This window comes from Tamandua tetradactyla, chromosome 2, assembly GCF_023851605.1.
Source record: "Tamandua tetradactyla isolate mTamTet1 chromosome 2, mTamTet1.pri, whole genome shotgun sequence".
Classification (NCBI taxonomy): domain Eukaryota; kingdom Metazoa; phylum Chordata; class Mammalia; order Pilosa; family Myrmecophagidae; genus Tamandua; species Tamandua tetradactyla.
Genome location: NC_135328.1, coordinates 35215728 through 35230868, shown reverse-complemented (window position 1 = coordinate 35230868; position 15141 = coordinate 35215728). Strand labels below are relative to the sequence as shown.

Sequence of the window (15141 nt, the reverse complement as noted above, 5' to 3'; positions counted from 1 at the left end):
AGGCTAATTAAAATCAGCATCTTTGGAAGTGGATATCCTAAGCATCGGTATTTTTTAAAGCTCCCCGGATGATTCTAAAATCTAGCCAAGGAGGAGAACCATTACTGTAGGGTGATTCTAACAACATTTGGTCAGGGGTCAAAGCAGAGTGACTTTCAAAACACCACTGTTTCTCCCAGTCTTGAACCTTAGCTGAAGAGTGCTTTGCTTGTCTGGGAGTATTTGGGCCAACCTGGTTTTGATAAGAGAAATGTTATTTGAAGTCCTTTGATTTTTGTTCTACCTAAAATGAAGGCATAATGATGTTTACTCAGCTCTTACTTTGTGAAGGCTTTGGATTTGGTAAAAAACAAAACAAAACAAAATACCCAATGAAATGTCATCAAACTTGGGGTAACTTCATGGAGGGAAGGCTGGAGCACATGCTCCCATCAACATCCCAATGTAATGTCCACTGGGCAGGCAGGGATTGAGAAGAATTATAACTGCTGTAAACATGATAGATCTGTCAGAATTTTGTTTGACTCTGCAAATTTTGAAACAAGACGTTTACACACAAGGAGATAAGATAGAAGTAGTCCTTTCATGTCCAAGTTACCTGCGGCCCACTTCTTCAGCATTTTGCTTTACTCTCTACCTCCGCTTGAGGAGTTCAGAGAAGCACTGTGTGAGTAATGGTGGGGGAGAGGAGGTCCTGTCACTGGGGAAAAGTGGACTTTTTAGAAGAGACTTTCCAGATTTAGACAATAATCAGCTAGAAATGCATCAGCTGAACCCCACAATGTCAGATTAATACATGTTTTTATTCTTTCGTTTTTGAGCCCCTGATGGCTGGAGGGCTGATGTTTATAAAATGACAATAGGGTTTATTAGATTCATGTATAACTCTCACTCAAAATATTAACATGTTCCAAGAATTTAACTTATCTGCTTAGGACATGGAAAGCAGAGCTGATAGAAACAAAGGGTATGGAAAACACTTACTGGTTCTCTCTTTTCTTCTTAAGTGGATCCATGAGGCGCAGTGTGTCTCTGATCACAGCCACTTTCACTTCTTCATCGACAAGACTGGGGACATTTTCGAACACACCTGGAGAAAGCTTGAATGGATAAGAATTCCATGTTAAAGTGAAGACAGTGATTCAGTGCCATGTGACTAGCTCAAGTGGTTTATTATTAGGTTTTCCAGTTTCCATTCTATTATCTTAAAAATGACAATTTGCTTTTACAAAACAAACTGCATGATGAGGAAAAACAGCACTACTTTTTCCTGATTATCAAAATTATGCATGCTCATTGCAGAAAAGTTGGAAATCTAGAAAGGGTCTAAGATAATGAAAAGAATCCAGATAATCTGTCTCAAAATCCAATATTAATATTTGGTATATTTTCTTCCAATCTTTTTAATGCATATTTTTGTAAAAAAAAAAAAAAACTGGTAAATATACTATTTATCTTAGTGATTCAAGCATGTCAACATGGCTATATCATATTCATAGACTTTCAATTAGTTCACCTCCTGAGGCTAACTAATTAGCTCATGTCAAAACTGATGGAAAGGCTCAGCTGCTTCTAAGTTGCCAGACCTTAAAAATTGGAAGAATGGTATGCTGGGAAATTACCAAAGGTCAGATAGGTCTTATATTAATAGACTATGTTCAGAGCTCAACAAAACTAAAATTATTTAGACATGAATAGAGCTTCACTGTGCAAATTTGGGAATGTTGAATCTTGTTTAGCCAAATGAACTACCTGAGAGAAGGGAACATTCAATGGTTAGGCTGCATATTCAATGGGATACTGAAAATACTTACTTCTTGCTCATGCTCGATTCTCATGCTGGGATTTGCATTTACTTCAAGTAGTATCGGCTTCAGATTTTTCATTAGAAGAATGTCAAAGCCTAAAATCTGGGCAGGATAAACAAAATTTAAATTACTCCCTCTAGCAGCAATTTATTTTAGGAATTGAATATGGTATTGGGGTCATCAAGAAGAGAATAAATTCAAACTCATCCCCTAACCTGTGCCTTGACCCTGACTTCTCTTATCCCCTCTTCCTGTGTGTGTACTTATTAGGCTAAATGGACAACAGAAAATTTTACAGGAACCTTGATAATGGGATGATTTCCCAGACTGCATTTTAGCACTCTCTGTGTTCTTTGCAGTTGTAAGATGATGACCTCTTTCGTCTCTAACAGGTTTTTTATTATGTTAAGCAGCAGTAGTAGTCCATCAATTTCTTCCTCTGCCCTTTCTTCTGCTGTTCTCTAACTTACTTCTTAGCTAGAGCTCTGAAAACCCAAGGCCACCTTTCTAACTTGGAATATACATCAGTATCACTTAAAAGGCCCTTTCAAAATCACTATCCAGCCCCCATCCAACTAAGTCAAAATCTCTCCAAATAGAATCCAAGCAAATGTATTTTGAATAACCAAATCCCCAAGTGACTCTGATACACCTTTTTAGCCAAGAAGAAAGAAATACCTAGTAGGTGCCTATGAGGCACCAGTTTTATGCAATGTGCCAGTTATTCATAATTTCATTTAAATCCTCATGCCAATGTATTTGAAGTAAGGATCAGGGTCTTCATTTTACAGAAGCATTTTCCTTTCTGAATCTCAGAAGGGCTAATGAATTTCCCCAAGGCCACCTAGCTAATAAATGGCAGCGCTGGATTTCACACTCAAGCAAAATTGGTTATATAATGTATGGGATGCAGTATGAAATGAAGATTTGAGGTCCTTGTTCAAAAAGTATTAACTACGTCATGATGGTGACATAAAAGCATTAAACCGGGCGGGCCACGGTGGCTGAGCAGGTAGAGTTTTTGCCTGCCATGCCGGAGACCCGGATTCGATTCCCGGTGTCTGCCCATGCAAAAAAAAGAAAAAAACAACAACATTAAACCAAGTGTGGGGGCTTAGGTAAGGCTTTGTCTTCTGGCTACTCTGGCCTCTCCTCTCTCAACTCCTCACAAGCCCTCTGCTCCAGGCAAGCCACCCTAGCACATCTTAATCCCTCTGCCTGGAACAACCTTTCATCTTGATAACTCTTCATCCTTCTTGACGTCATGGTTCCTAATTATGTTCTTAATTGGACGACCGAACTTTAGATTTTGGGGAGGACACCCATTATCTCTTCAGCATATGGTAAAGTAGAAAGTTTCTAACATAATTGATATGGCCCCAAAACTTCAAAAGACAATGTGGAGAATAAAGGAGAAAAAAAAGATATGAATGTAGCCTTCCCTCTTGAGTAGACTCAAGAAGAAAAGATGATGAAAATCCATTTACTTGTCTATTTAGAGTATGCATTAGTTAAATTATAATCATTAAACTATAGCTCCATCCTCATTAATGAAGTCAGAGCCCAAATGACCATTTTGGGGGATGATTGCAGATGAAGTTATTCTTCAATGAAGGGCAATAAGCATGAGAATTTAGGGAAAGTCATCTTCACTCTATTTTTCTTTCCCTGGTCATGAAAAGGAAGGAGTGAAAATTCAGCAGAAAATTTAACATGTATTATAGATCTGCTTAATATTATACGACAAGTGGATATGAATGATGAAGTCTTTAAGAGACTCTGGTGACATCATTAGTCTAATTTCAGAACCGGTCTGTGATGTGTGATGTTGATGAGGCTACAGAGAATGGCAGACCACAGAGCCAAAGCATATCACCGTTAGTCATCCATTCTCACTTGTTGCTACATCTTAGAAGTTTGGACTTAGACTTTGTCGAGCTGGTAGTCTCTTCCAAATTCAATGCACCGTAGTTTCATGAAGATAAACCTATAGGAAAGCTAAGATCTAGAGTGAAAGGATGGGGGTGGCAAAATCTCATCAGCCATATTGGCCTACACCTACCTGATGGCATAATATTTTCAGAAGTTAAACTTTGGTATGTATATTTTAATATGTTGGTTCTCTTACAGAAATTTTTGGACTCAGAAAGACTTGGTTTCCAATCCCAGCTCAGTCTCTCACACAAACTAGATAGCTCTAGGTAAGGTGTTTAGCTTCTCTGAACCTCAATGACCTCATTTAAAAAGATGGGGATAACCAAAGCTGCCTTGCAGAGGTTTTGATAGAATTAAATTAAATATTGAAAGTGAAAAGTACATGGGACTGTGCTTACCACATAGAAGATACTCAATATAAGCTAGCTCCCTTTCCAGTTTCCTACTAATTCCACCCACAAGAAATGGCATTAGTATGCTCTGGAGTCAAGAGGAGCTAATTTCAACTTTTAGTTCAGCCTTTAACTTGTGGGTCTACAGGCAAGTTACTAAGGTCCAGTTTCCTCACCTGTAAAAATGGGAATAAGAATAGTACTTACTTTAGTTCATTCATTTATGAAATAGTTATTGAATGCTTTCTATGTCTCAGGAACTATTTAAGCAGCTAGAAATACAGTGATGGACTAAACAGAATCCCTGCCCTCATGGAGCTTACAATCTAGTAGGGGAAACAGGATCAAATAAAGATGATGTGACCTAAAATACTTTGTACAGTGTCAGATGCATAGTCAGTGTTTAACAAGTGCTAGCTTTCTTCTGTTTTTTCACACATTCAAGGAAAGTTGAATTATTTTCTTTTCAAAAGTACAAGGAAATATATAGCACCAATAAATTTCAATAAAAATAATCAAAGAACTGGAAGGAGGTTAGGAGTTGATCTTGTCATAAAACGTGAACAATCTGGTGTTTTTCAAACTGGGGTTCTTCAGGGGAAGAAATGAAGAGGTCAAGCAGATCAGCTCAAATTTTAGCTACTTTGCATACTGAGATTTCAAGGATAAAAGCTGTACAATATTTGAAAAACCACTAATCTAGTCTAACACCACATTATGCAGACCAGGGACTGTAGTTTAGAGAAGATAATCTTCTCTCCAGATCTCTCCAATGATTGATGGTAGACAGAAATTATCAAATGGAGAGAGAGAGAGAGAGAGCTTTTGAATCCTGTGCTATTATGCCTCCCCAAATAATTCACTTGAGTAGTGTTGTTGGAGATTCAGATATATCTGTTCTTCATCCCTAACATCTAAAAGCTTCAAATGAAGTGAGAAAACAAGGTCCTAAACCATACATTATAAACTTGGGCAAAGGTCCCAAGTGACATTCCAGTGAAAGAGCATTGGGTCTACACATTTGTCTACACTCAAAGGATTTCCACCTTGAAGGTTCTAGACTCCTCAAATACAACACATCGAAACTCACTATCTGCAGTGTGCCTCTAAGTTGGTCCCATTGATCCTTGCTCCTGGTATTCATGCACTTGTTACATCTCTCTTCCTTGAGTGTGGATGGGCTAGATCTAATGACTTGCTTCTAATAAATACAATGCAGAAGAAATGATGGTATTTCACTTCCAAGGTTAGGTTATAAAAAGGCTGTGGCTCCTATTTTGGGTGCACTCTCTCACTCAATCTGAGGGAAACCAGATGCCATGTTGTGAGATTCCTACGGTGAAGCTAACATAGCACAGAACTATTATCTCTAGCCACTAGCTACTGAGGACCTGCCACAGCCACATGAGTGAGTTTGGTGATGACTGCAGGTCTGGTCAACATGCTTATTGCAATCTATTGAGAGCTACACCTAAAGATACCCAATTCACTGAAAACTGTGGAATAATACATCTCAGTTTTAAACTGACATGTTTTGGGGTAATTTGTTACACAGCAATAGGAAATTAATATGCCATCTCTCTCTAAAATCTACTATATATTTTGCATTCCTTATCCATCCAATTACACAAGCCAAAAAATTCTCTTTCATTCCTCACATTGAGCTGGCCACCAAATCCTGTACATTCTACCTCCTAGCAAGCTTTCTAGATCTGGCCCTCACTGCTCTTGTTCTTGGTTAGGCCTGCACCATCTCTCTCACCTGGACTACTTCGATAGCTTCCCCACTAATTTCCCTGCTTTCAAATTCACTCCTCTGATTCATCTGGCACAAGGAGACACCCGAGTAATTTTTTCTAAAATGCAAGTCAAGTATTAACACTCCTTGGCCCAAAATCCCTGTCTATAGAATGAATCTCAAGATCCATGGCATCCAATAAATTCCTCTATGTCCTGGCATCTGTCTCACACTCCAGCTTACTTTCCTCCCACTCATCACTGCACATCTTGGGTTCTAATTTGGCTGAACTATTAGCATTCTAGGATGCTTTACTGATCTCTGCCTTTACATTCTTCTGCCTGGAAGACATTCTTTATCATATATTTGTTGAACACCAACTAAATATCAAGCATCATTCTAGGCACTGAAGATATAAATGAGACAAAGTATCTGCCCTTTTCAAGCTTAAATTCTAGTAGAGACGACAGGCACTGAAGATAAAGCAATAAATGAGACAAAGTACCTGCCTTCTGAGGGCTTACATTCTAGTGGGTAAAGAGAATGTAAGCAAATTAATATCAGAGCAAGATAAGAAGATAGAGTGGGTAAAAGAGAGAGTTTGGTGGTTTAGATAGGCTGGCCAGGAAAGGCCTCTCCAAGGAGGTGACATTTGTCATTCTATTGTCTTCTGACTTGCACAGTCTCTAAAGAGAACTTATGGTTATTTTTTGTTCCTCTGAACACAATGTATTTTTCTCTCTAAGCTGCTTTCAAGATTTACTCATCATCACCAGCTTTTTGCAATTTGATTATGAGAAGTCTTGGTGTGGTTGCATGTGCGTATATGTGTGTGTTTATCCTACTCGGGATTTGTTAAGCTTCTTGGATTGCAGGTTTGTTGTTTTCATCAAATTTGGACAATTTGGCTACAGTTTCTTCAAATATTTTTTGGTACCGTCCTTCTTTCTTCAGTTCTGGGACTCCAACTACACATATATTTGACCATCTGATACTATATCATAGGTCACTGACGGTCTGTTCATTCTTTTCTTTACATTTTCTTCTCTGTTTCATTTTGGATAGATCCTATTGCTATATACTCACGTACACTCATCACTTCTTCTAGTGTCTAATCTGCTTTTAATCCCAGCCAGTTGAATTTTCATTTCAGATATTAACTTTTTCTCCTCTAGAAATTCCATTTGGTTCTTTTTAATAGTTTTCATTTCTCTCCTTGTTAACCTCATATTTTCCTTTAAAATTCTGCACATAGTTGTAATAGCTGCTTTAACATTCTTTTCAGCTAGTTCCATCATCTCCAATATTTCTATTGACTGACTTTTCTCCTGGTTATGGGTTATATTTTCCTGCTTTGTGGAATGTGCAGTGTTTTTTTGGTGGTTGTTCTGTTTTTTTATTGGATACTAGACATTGTGAAAGTTACAGTGCTGAGTGCCTGGATTTTGTCTTCCTTTAAGGAGTGCTGGGTTTTGTCTTTGCAGTGAATTATTTGCAGATCTGTTTGATCCCCTTAAGTCCTGTTGTTCAGGCTTTACTAAGATGAGTCTAGTGTGATCTTCATTCCAAGATGTTTCAGCCCTACCTATTAAAGCAGAACTTCTTGGGAATCTCTACTGAATGCTTCCTGTGATTACCAAGGACTCTCTACTCTGGCTATTCAGAGCTTGGACATCTCCCTACTTGTGCGAGCTCTGGGAACTATGCAGCTTATCAGTCCCCTGGTCATTCTTTGCCAAATTTTATGGAGAAACACTCCATGCATGCATGGCTTAGTCCTCAGCAAAGCTTCTTGGATAGTCCATGCAAATTTATGGATCTTTTTTCCTGATGAGCTTCTTCCTTTCCAGAATTCTAGCCCATACATTCCAACTACCTCAGCCTCCCTGAACGCTAATCTCCATCTCCTCAACCCATTCAGGTCAGTGGGCTATGCTTAGGTTCCACTTCCCTATGCCCATGTCTATAAATTGCTTCTAGACAGAAGACCGAGACAACTATAGGACTCATCTTAGTCTTTTTTCTTTCTCCCTTTTCTCAGGGATCACAGTGCTGAGCCGTCTGTCATCCAAAGTTTGAAAATATTTACTTAATGTAGTTTCTCTGGCATTCTAGTTGTTTACAGCAGGAAGTTAAGTCCAGTCTTTGCTACTCCATCAAGGCAGAAGTGAAAGTCTCAGGCATATGAACAGGTACCGACGTGAGAGAATAAGCCATTGAAGAACTAGGAAAGAACATTCCAGGCAGAAGGAATAGCAAAAACAAAGGCCATTTTTGAAGAACAGAAAGAAAGAGTAATAAGAGGCAGAGAGATAGGACAGTCAGATAGAAAGATGGAATAGATTGTGTTCCATAGCATCTTGTAGACCATGGTAAGGAGCCTGGATTCTAAGTGCAATGAACAGCCATTGGAAAATATGTGCAGAGGAAGCAACTTAACCTGACTTATGCTTTTAAAGAATCGCTTTGACTACAGTACACAGAATAGACTATAGATAGCAAAGGTGGAAAGAGGGACATCAGTTAGGAGATTATTGTATTAGTTCAAGTGCAAGATTGTGGCTGTCTAGCTGGGATGGTAGCAGTGGAATTTGCTAAAAGTTATTACATTTGAATATATTTTTTAAAATATTTGCAGGAATTGCTGATGGGTGGTATGTAAGAATGAGGGAAAAAGAAAAATAAGACCAGGTTTTTGGTCTGAGTAACTGACCTACAGAAACAGGAAAGATGATGGGAAAGTAGGTCTGGGAGGGACATCAAGAGTTTGATTTTGAGCAAGTTAAGTGTGAGATACCCACTACTAGATATCCAAGTAGAAAATTAAAGTGGGCAGTTGGATATACCAGTATGGAACTCAAGGAGAATTCAAGACTGGAGATACAAATTTAAGAGTCCATAGCATGTAGCCGGTACTAAAAAGCCATGAGACTAGCGGAAGTCATTTAGGGAGGGAGGGTAGATAAGATGAGAAATATGCAAGGATTGAGTCCTGAGGCTCTCCAACACTGACAACTCAAGAAGAGGAGGATGAGAAACAGTAACCAGTGAGGCAGCATGAAAACCAGGAGAATATGGTGTTCTTCACCTCTTATGACCTGCTAAATTTATTTTGTACTTCAAGCTCTAGCTTAAGCATCTTCCCGTCTGGGAAGTCTTCCATGACTGGGTCAGGCAAAGTTAATTACTCCTTTTTCTATACTTTCCAACTGTTCTGCATAGCCCCTCTCACAACACTTATTATGAGGAATTGCAGTTCTTATGTTTGTTTTCCTCACTAAACTGAGCACCTCTTAGTAGCAAGGACCTTGTCTCATCAATTACTGCATGTCCCACAATTAGTTCAGGGTTTGGTTCACTCGAATTCCAGGGAATGTGTTAGAGTCAAGGGAATCCGAAGGAAGTAAAAAGCTTAAATATCAGAAGTGATCAAAGAAGGCTTGACAGAGAAGGTGGGATTTGAGTAGCACCTTGGAAGACGTAGGATTTCAAAAAACATTGAAAATGGGAGAGAGGCCAAGCAAAAGAGAAGGAAAAAGAGAATTGGGAATGCACAAATAATGTCCAAAAGATATGAATTGGACCTATTTGGAAGGACTGCAGAGCTCAGGTAGGGTACAATGAAGCTAGGCTGGGGCCAGGCTGAAGAGGCAAAAAAAAGCCAAACTAAAGACTTGGTTTTCAAATTATGCCGCTTGGAACACTGGTGCTCCAATTAAGTTTAAAATATCAATATTTCATGGATTTCCATAACTTTAAGTCACAGCCAAATTTGAAAACTTCTGTCATTATAGATAATAATAAATCATAACAAAAACTACAGTTTATTAAGTGATTGCTATGTGCTAAGCCCTAGGCCAAGTGTTCCACATAATTTTCTCTTATTTGATCTTAAAACCTTGTGCAGTATATACTGATATAATTTTTATTTGCAGATGAGGAAACGGAGGCTAAGAAAGATTAACTTGTCAAACTCACCAGCTAGAGTTGCTCCAAGGAAAAGCTGGGTATAGTCAAACCTAGGGACCTAAGAACAAAACCCAAGCCTTTGAACACCAAACTGCCTCTTCGTCTCCTTCCAAAGAAGAAAAGTAAGGAAGAGGTCAAGAAGAACAAAAAAGTAAAAGGAGAAACATCATGTTTAAGGGAAAGGACCATGAGCCAAGAAGAGACTCAGGCACAGGGAACTGGAGGAAGTACAGCGCAAGTAATGAAATTGGGAAAAAAATGTTCTTGAAAGCTGAACAATACAATTCACATGTATTTCTGCCACGTGAATCAAACAGACCTTCCTGTTTAAGCCAGGGTCCGACTGCTGCCCTCACAAAGACTGACATGAAGATATGTTCTAGAGGCTGCCTGGGCAATGACACGGGAATAGGCCAGAATGACAGGGCAGCCATGCTACTAGGCAACAGATTACAGGAAAAATGCCCACAGCCTGAGTTGCATCAGCAGCTACTCCAGGCCATCACAATTTCCCAAGTAGTTATTGTGGCTATGAGCAAAAAGGGGTCACAGTCACATGTTCAAAATAAATGTAATTTTTTTGACTATAGATTATGTTCTGGAATGTTGCAATCTGGACCAGACCCAGGCTACAAGTGAAGTTGGCTGCATGGCCAAGATAAATTTATTAACTATGTGCAGAACATTATAGTTTGCAAAGCCCTTTCATAATATTTATCTCATTTGAGTTGGAAAACAATCCTGTGAAGTGGGTGAGGAAACTGAGGCACAGAGAAGTTACGTGACTTGTGCAAATTCACACAGCAAGTTACTGGCAGAATACCTTGCTCTTAAGTCTTTGGGCTCCAAGTCAGTCCAGGTGTTTGAGACCCAAACTAACAATTGGTTGAACAAGAAAAAAAGAGTAAAGAAACACTATTTTTTTGCATGACTTTTCTGTAAACCCACAACTCCCCTAATTAAAAAAAAGAGTAAAGGAAGTATGAGAAGACTCCTAAAGAAAGTAAAAGGATAGCATTGTCTCTTTCAATCACTGCATATCTGAAATGTAAATTAAAACAAATTTCAAACATCTATCACTCTATACCTGTCAAAGTGTTTTCACCTATGCTACTTAACAATACTCCAATGAAGGCAGGTAGGGAAGTGAGTGTCGGTGATTTATAAAGAAACTTGCCCAAGGTCAGAAAATAGGTAAGAGGCAGAGCTCTTACTGGTGCTTGTACTTCTAGCCTTGTGCTCCTCCCTTGACCCCAGGCCTGGAAGCACTTAATGTGGTCAAGCTATGAAAAGCCATCACAAGGCTGTGGTTCCATTTGCTTGACAGGATCTTTCCAAACCAGTGGCTCCCTCCCTGTCTCCTAGGCCTTCTTCAGCTCACCACAGATTGGATTTCTGTTTCCACCCCTTACTGCTGCCTCATGCAGCCTGTCCATAGCAAGGCAAGCAGCAAAATAACCTCTCTGGCCATCCACCCTGCCACACTCACCAAGCCTGGGCTCTGTGGCTTGGCCATGCATTCTGGGCTCACATGATGCTCCTGGAATAGCTTTCACCATCAAACAGATGTGACCAAACAGTCCCCTGGGCTGACCTTTGGATGCTTCCATGTTGCAACTGTTTTCTTTGCTCTAACATTTTGGAGGCTCAGGTCAGGGTTTGTTTTCTCTGGTCTTACTTCTACATTCTTCTCACTTATCCTCTCTAATAATGTCTTAACCACCTGATGGCTGACCTGGACATCCCACCTGGGAACCAAAGGCTTGGAGTCCAAATGCCTAAGGACAGATTTCTGCCTGAATTCCCCTCCATAAGGTTTCACCAGGCTGCCTGGAATCCTGCTGATTGGTGCTTCCCTGGATTTTCAGCTGCACCTCAGGAGCCAGCCTCCTCTTCTGCTGTTGGATGAATTTCCCATCCATTAGCGAAGCTGCCCAACTCATTCCCCTCTCCCTCTTGTTCCATGCTACCCATTACCCTCCTACTGTAGCCTTAGATGGAAGACTGGAAACAGTCCCGGTGCTCTCTGACAGCAGAACTGATAAATAATCTGTGCATTTTTACACTGGAATATGCAGCAGTGCAAATGAAAGAATGCTAACTTCCCACAACCACATGGACAGACCTTTGAAATACTGCATGTAATAGAAAAAAAGTTACAGTAGACTACATATTTTATAATAGCATTTTATAAAGCTCAAAACCAGCAAAACAAAACAATATATTATTTTGAGATACATTCATATGTAAGTATTTCTTTTTTAAAGCAAGTAAATGATAAACATAAATTTCAGTATAACAATTACCTCGGTGGGTGGGGAGGAAAATGGAATGGGGAGAAGCACACGGATTGCAGATTTTGGACTTGGAGATGGGTTTGGGATGAACATTTTGTTGTTCTGCTCATAGCTTACATATATGTTCCATGTATTATTTATATATATATCAACTGCTATAAAATAATTTTTAAAGTAAGATGGAGAGAGTCCCAGAGATATACCTTCTTATCTCCAGATAACCCCTCCTCATTTATCTGGTGGCAGGAAACTGTGCGCCTACTGAATGCCTGAACTCCATGTTCTGCTCTCTCTTTCCCTTCACATCCTGAAAGAATGCTCCACCCTCTGCCCCCATTTCCTTCTTGCCCACATTCTGCTCAATCCAGTGTAATCTGGCCCCTGGCCTCACCACTATGCTGAAGATAAGAATTGCTAAGATCCTCAGAAAACTCTTTGTTAGTAACTATTGTGGATGATTTCAGTCCTGGTCTTGCTTGACATCTCAGCAGCATTTGACGTGGCTGACCCAACTGCTTCTTCTCCAAGTGTTTCTTCCTTGGCATCGAGGACACATCCTCTCCTGATAGCCTTTCTATAGCTCAACCCACTTCTTGGCCTATTCCTCTGCCTGCTTCTTACTGAAATGGTGGTGTCCATGGGGTCTTTTCAGTCTCATCTCATCCCACAGTCTCTCATTCTGTTGCTATCTGAATGCTGATGAACTGGTTACCAATCTTTCTCTCCAACCCAGACCTAAATATCCGATTGTCCACTCATCTTCTCCCATTGGATTTCACACAGGCATTTCAAACATGTTCAAGTCCAACTCCTGACTTTCCCTCACAAGCCTGGTCCTCCTCCACTGGTCTCTAGCCATCCTCTCAAGTGCCTAAGCCAGAGATCTATGGGTCTTCACTTCCTTCCCTTCCTTCACTGCAGGCAACACTCTACTCTTACCCAGTCCCACTCAGCCACCAAATTTAATCATTCTACTTCCTAAATCTATCTCTCAAACCTATTGGTTCTTTCCATCTCCACCAAGACCTTCCTAATTCAAGCCAGCACCATCTCCTGCTCATATGAAAGCAACTGCCCTGTTAATGTCCTCCCTGCCTCTAGCCTCACCTCAATCCATTTTCCACCCTGCAGTCAGTTTGTTCTTTGTAATGGGCCAATCTGGGTAGTCAGTCCCCTGCCCTCATGCTTTCCATCACTTGGCCCCTTCTAAGCTCTCACTTTGTCTTCCCTTCTGTCTCTCTACATCTCTGCCTCAAGCTCTATTTCAAACTAAACCTCCTTCAGTTCCTCCATCCCTCTTACCTCTGGAGCTGCAATGCGCCCTCTTTCCCTCTTACCTCTGGGGCTGCAAAGATGTCTCTGGCCAAGAACACTTGGCACCCACCACCCCCATCCAACCTCGCAAACTTCTCTAATTCCTATCTCAGGAACCAGTTTAATTGTCATTTCTTCTGAGTGGACTTCCCTCATCATCACCCCCAACCCAGAAAATGTTAGATGGTCTCACAATCTCATAGCACCCAGTTTGTCTCCTGTATTAACACTTATCCTACTTAATATAATTGCTTTGTGAATTATTTGTCTTCCCCAACAGACTGGATGCATCAGCCAGCAGGGGCTGGCTTACTAAATGCTCTCTTGCTAGAACCTGGGATAGCATCTGGCTCTTCTAGGCAGATGATAAAAACTGATGCGAGTGAATGGATAAACAAATAGTAGGCACTGGAATTTACATATGTCATCTCATTTAATTCTATAAGAATCCTTTAAGGTGGTATTATTAGTCTCATTTTATAAGTGAGAATCATACAACTAACAAGTAGAAAGCTGGGAGCTGGCCCCACGTTTAATACCAAAGCTCACACTGGCAACCATCCCATCCCCCTTTCTTCATCCCACCCCCCATCTCTCGTCCCACATGAAGCCAGGGAGCCATCAGTAGGCTCGGTCAAGGTTGGGAACTCAAGCTGAGAACTGGCGATGGTTACCTGGAAGCATGTGGGCCCCGGCCTCCCTGCTGGGATGTCCGACTGGTAGAAAACTTTGAGCTCTGGAGTCAGGGCAATGACAGTCTTAATCACCAAGGAGATGATATCAGACCAGATCTTCTTGATGTCAACACCTTTGGAAGACAACCTACCAAGAATGCTAGAAAAAGTCCTTTTGCTGCCTGTATTAACACTGTCTGAATGAATGAAGTTACCACTGTGGATGTTCAGTGAATAGTTGGTTAAGTGCATAAAGATGTGATGCAGATTTTTGGGACTGGGCTCCTGATATGGCTCTGTACAAAATCTAGAAAGTCCATCTTTGGCTATATAAATCTCTAAGGGGTCTAAGGACTTTAGTAAGACATACAGACGAATATCAAACTTCAGCTTGTCAATAAGGAGAGGTTTACAAATGTACTCCTGGACCACAGCTGGCCTGCTCTGGAGGGTTCCTGCTAGGCGGATGTCACTGGGGTCTTTAATGAGGTAGATTCCATCGCCCTGACAACCACTATCAGGTTTTACAATAAAGGTAGGCTTCCAGGTGGGGTCACCATCTTTCACCATTCGAACCTGGGGGGGAAAAAAAGAATGATTAGCATTATGTTCTTTTCCTCTTTGGACCCCTAATACAGAATAGGTTCTTAGCAAATATTTGGTGAGTGAGTGACAAAATGATCTTTGTCCATTTGAGCACTCACTGAGCATCTTCCATGGAAAGAGCACTGTATGAGGTACTAAGACAGTGACATAAGAATTTTTCTGACTCTTGTCCTTCAGATGGAGGCTACGGTGCATTTGCAGACATAAGACCTGTGTTCAAATCCTATTTTATCAGTTTTTAGCTATCACCTTGAGCAAGGCATTTAACTGAAAATAATGAACAGTACCATGAGTGCCTATTAGGTGCCAAAACTAAATTTAGGCACTTTACATAAGTTATCTCAACTAGTCCTCATAGAAAACATGGCTGTTCTCTTTCTACAATATAGGAGACAGAGAACATACAGC

General features: G+C 40.4%; 1 protein-coding gene across 7 annotated transcripts in view; it reads right to left on the bottom strand.

Moving 5' to 3' along the window:
• The window catches only part of TTLL11 (tubulin tyrosine ligase like 11), a 272555-nt gene that overhangs the window by 151448 nt on the left and 105966 nt on the right, over window positions 1–15141 (bottom strand). For all 7 annotated transcript variants that reach the window (XM_077143052.1, XM_077143054.1, XM_077143063.1 and 4 more), the window contains exons 4-6: window positions 14128–14703; window positions 1815–1910; window positions 985–1100 (exon numbers count right to left, since the gene is read on the bottom strand). In XM_077143052.1, the coding sequence (XP_076999167.1) occupies window positions 985–1100; window positions 1815–1910; window positions 14128–14703 (788 nt within the window). The remainder of the gene's footprint in view (window positions 1–984; window positions 1101–1814; window positions 1911–14127; window positions 14704–15141) is intronic.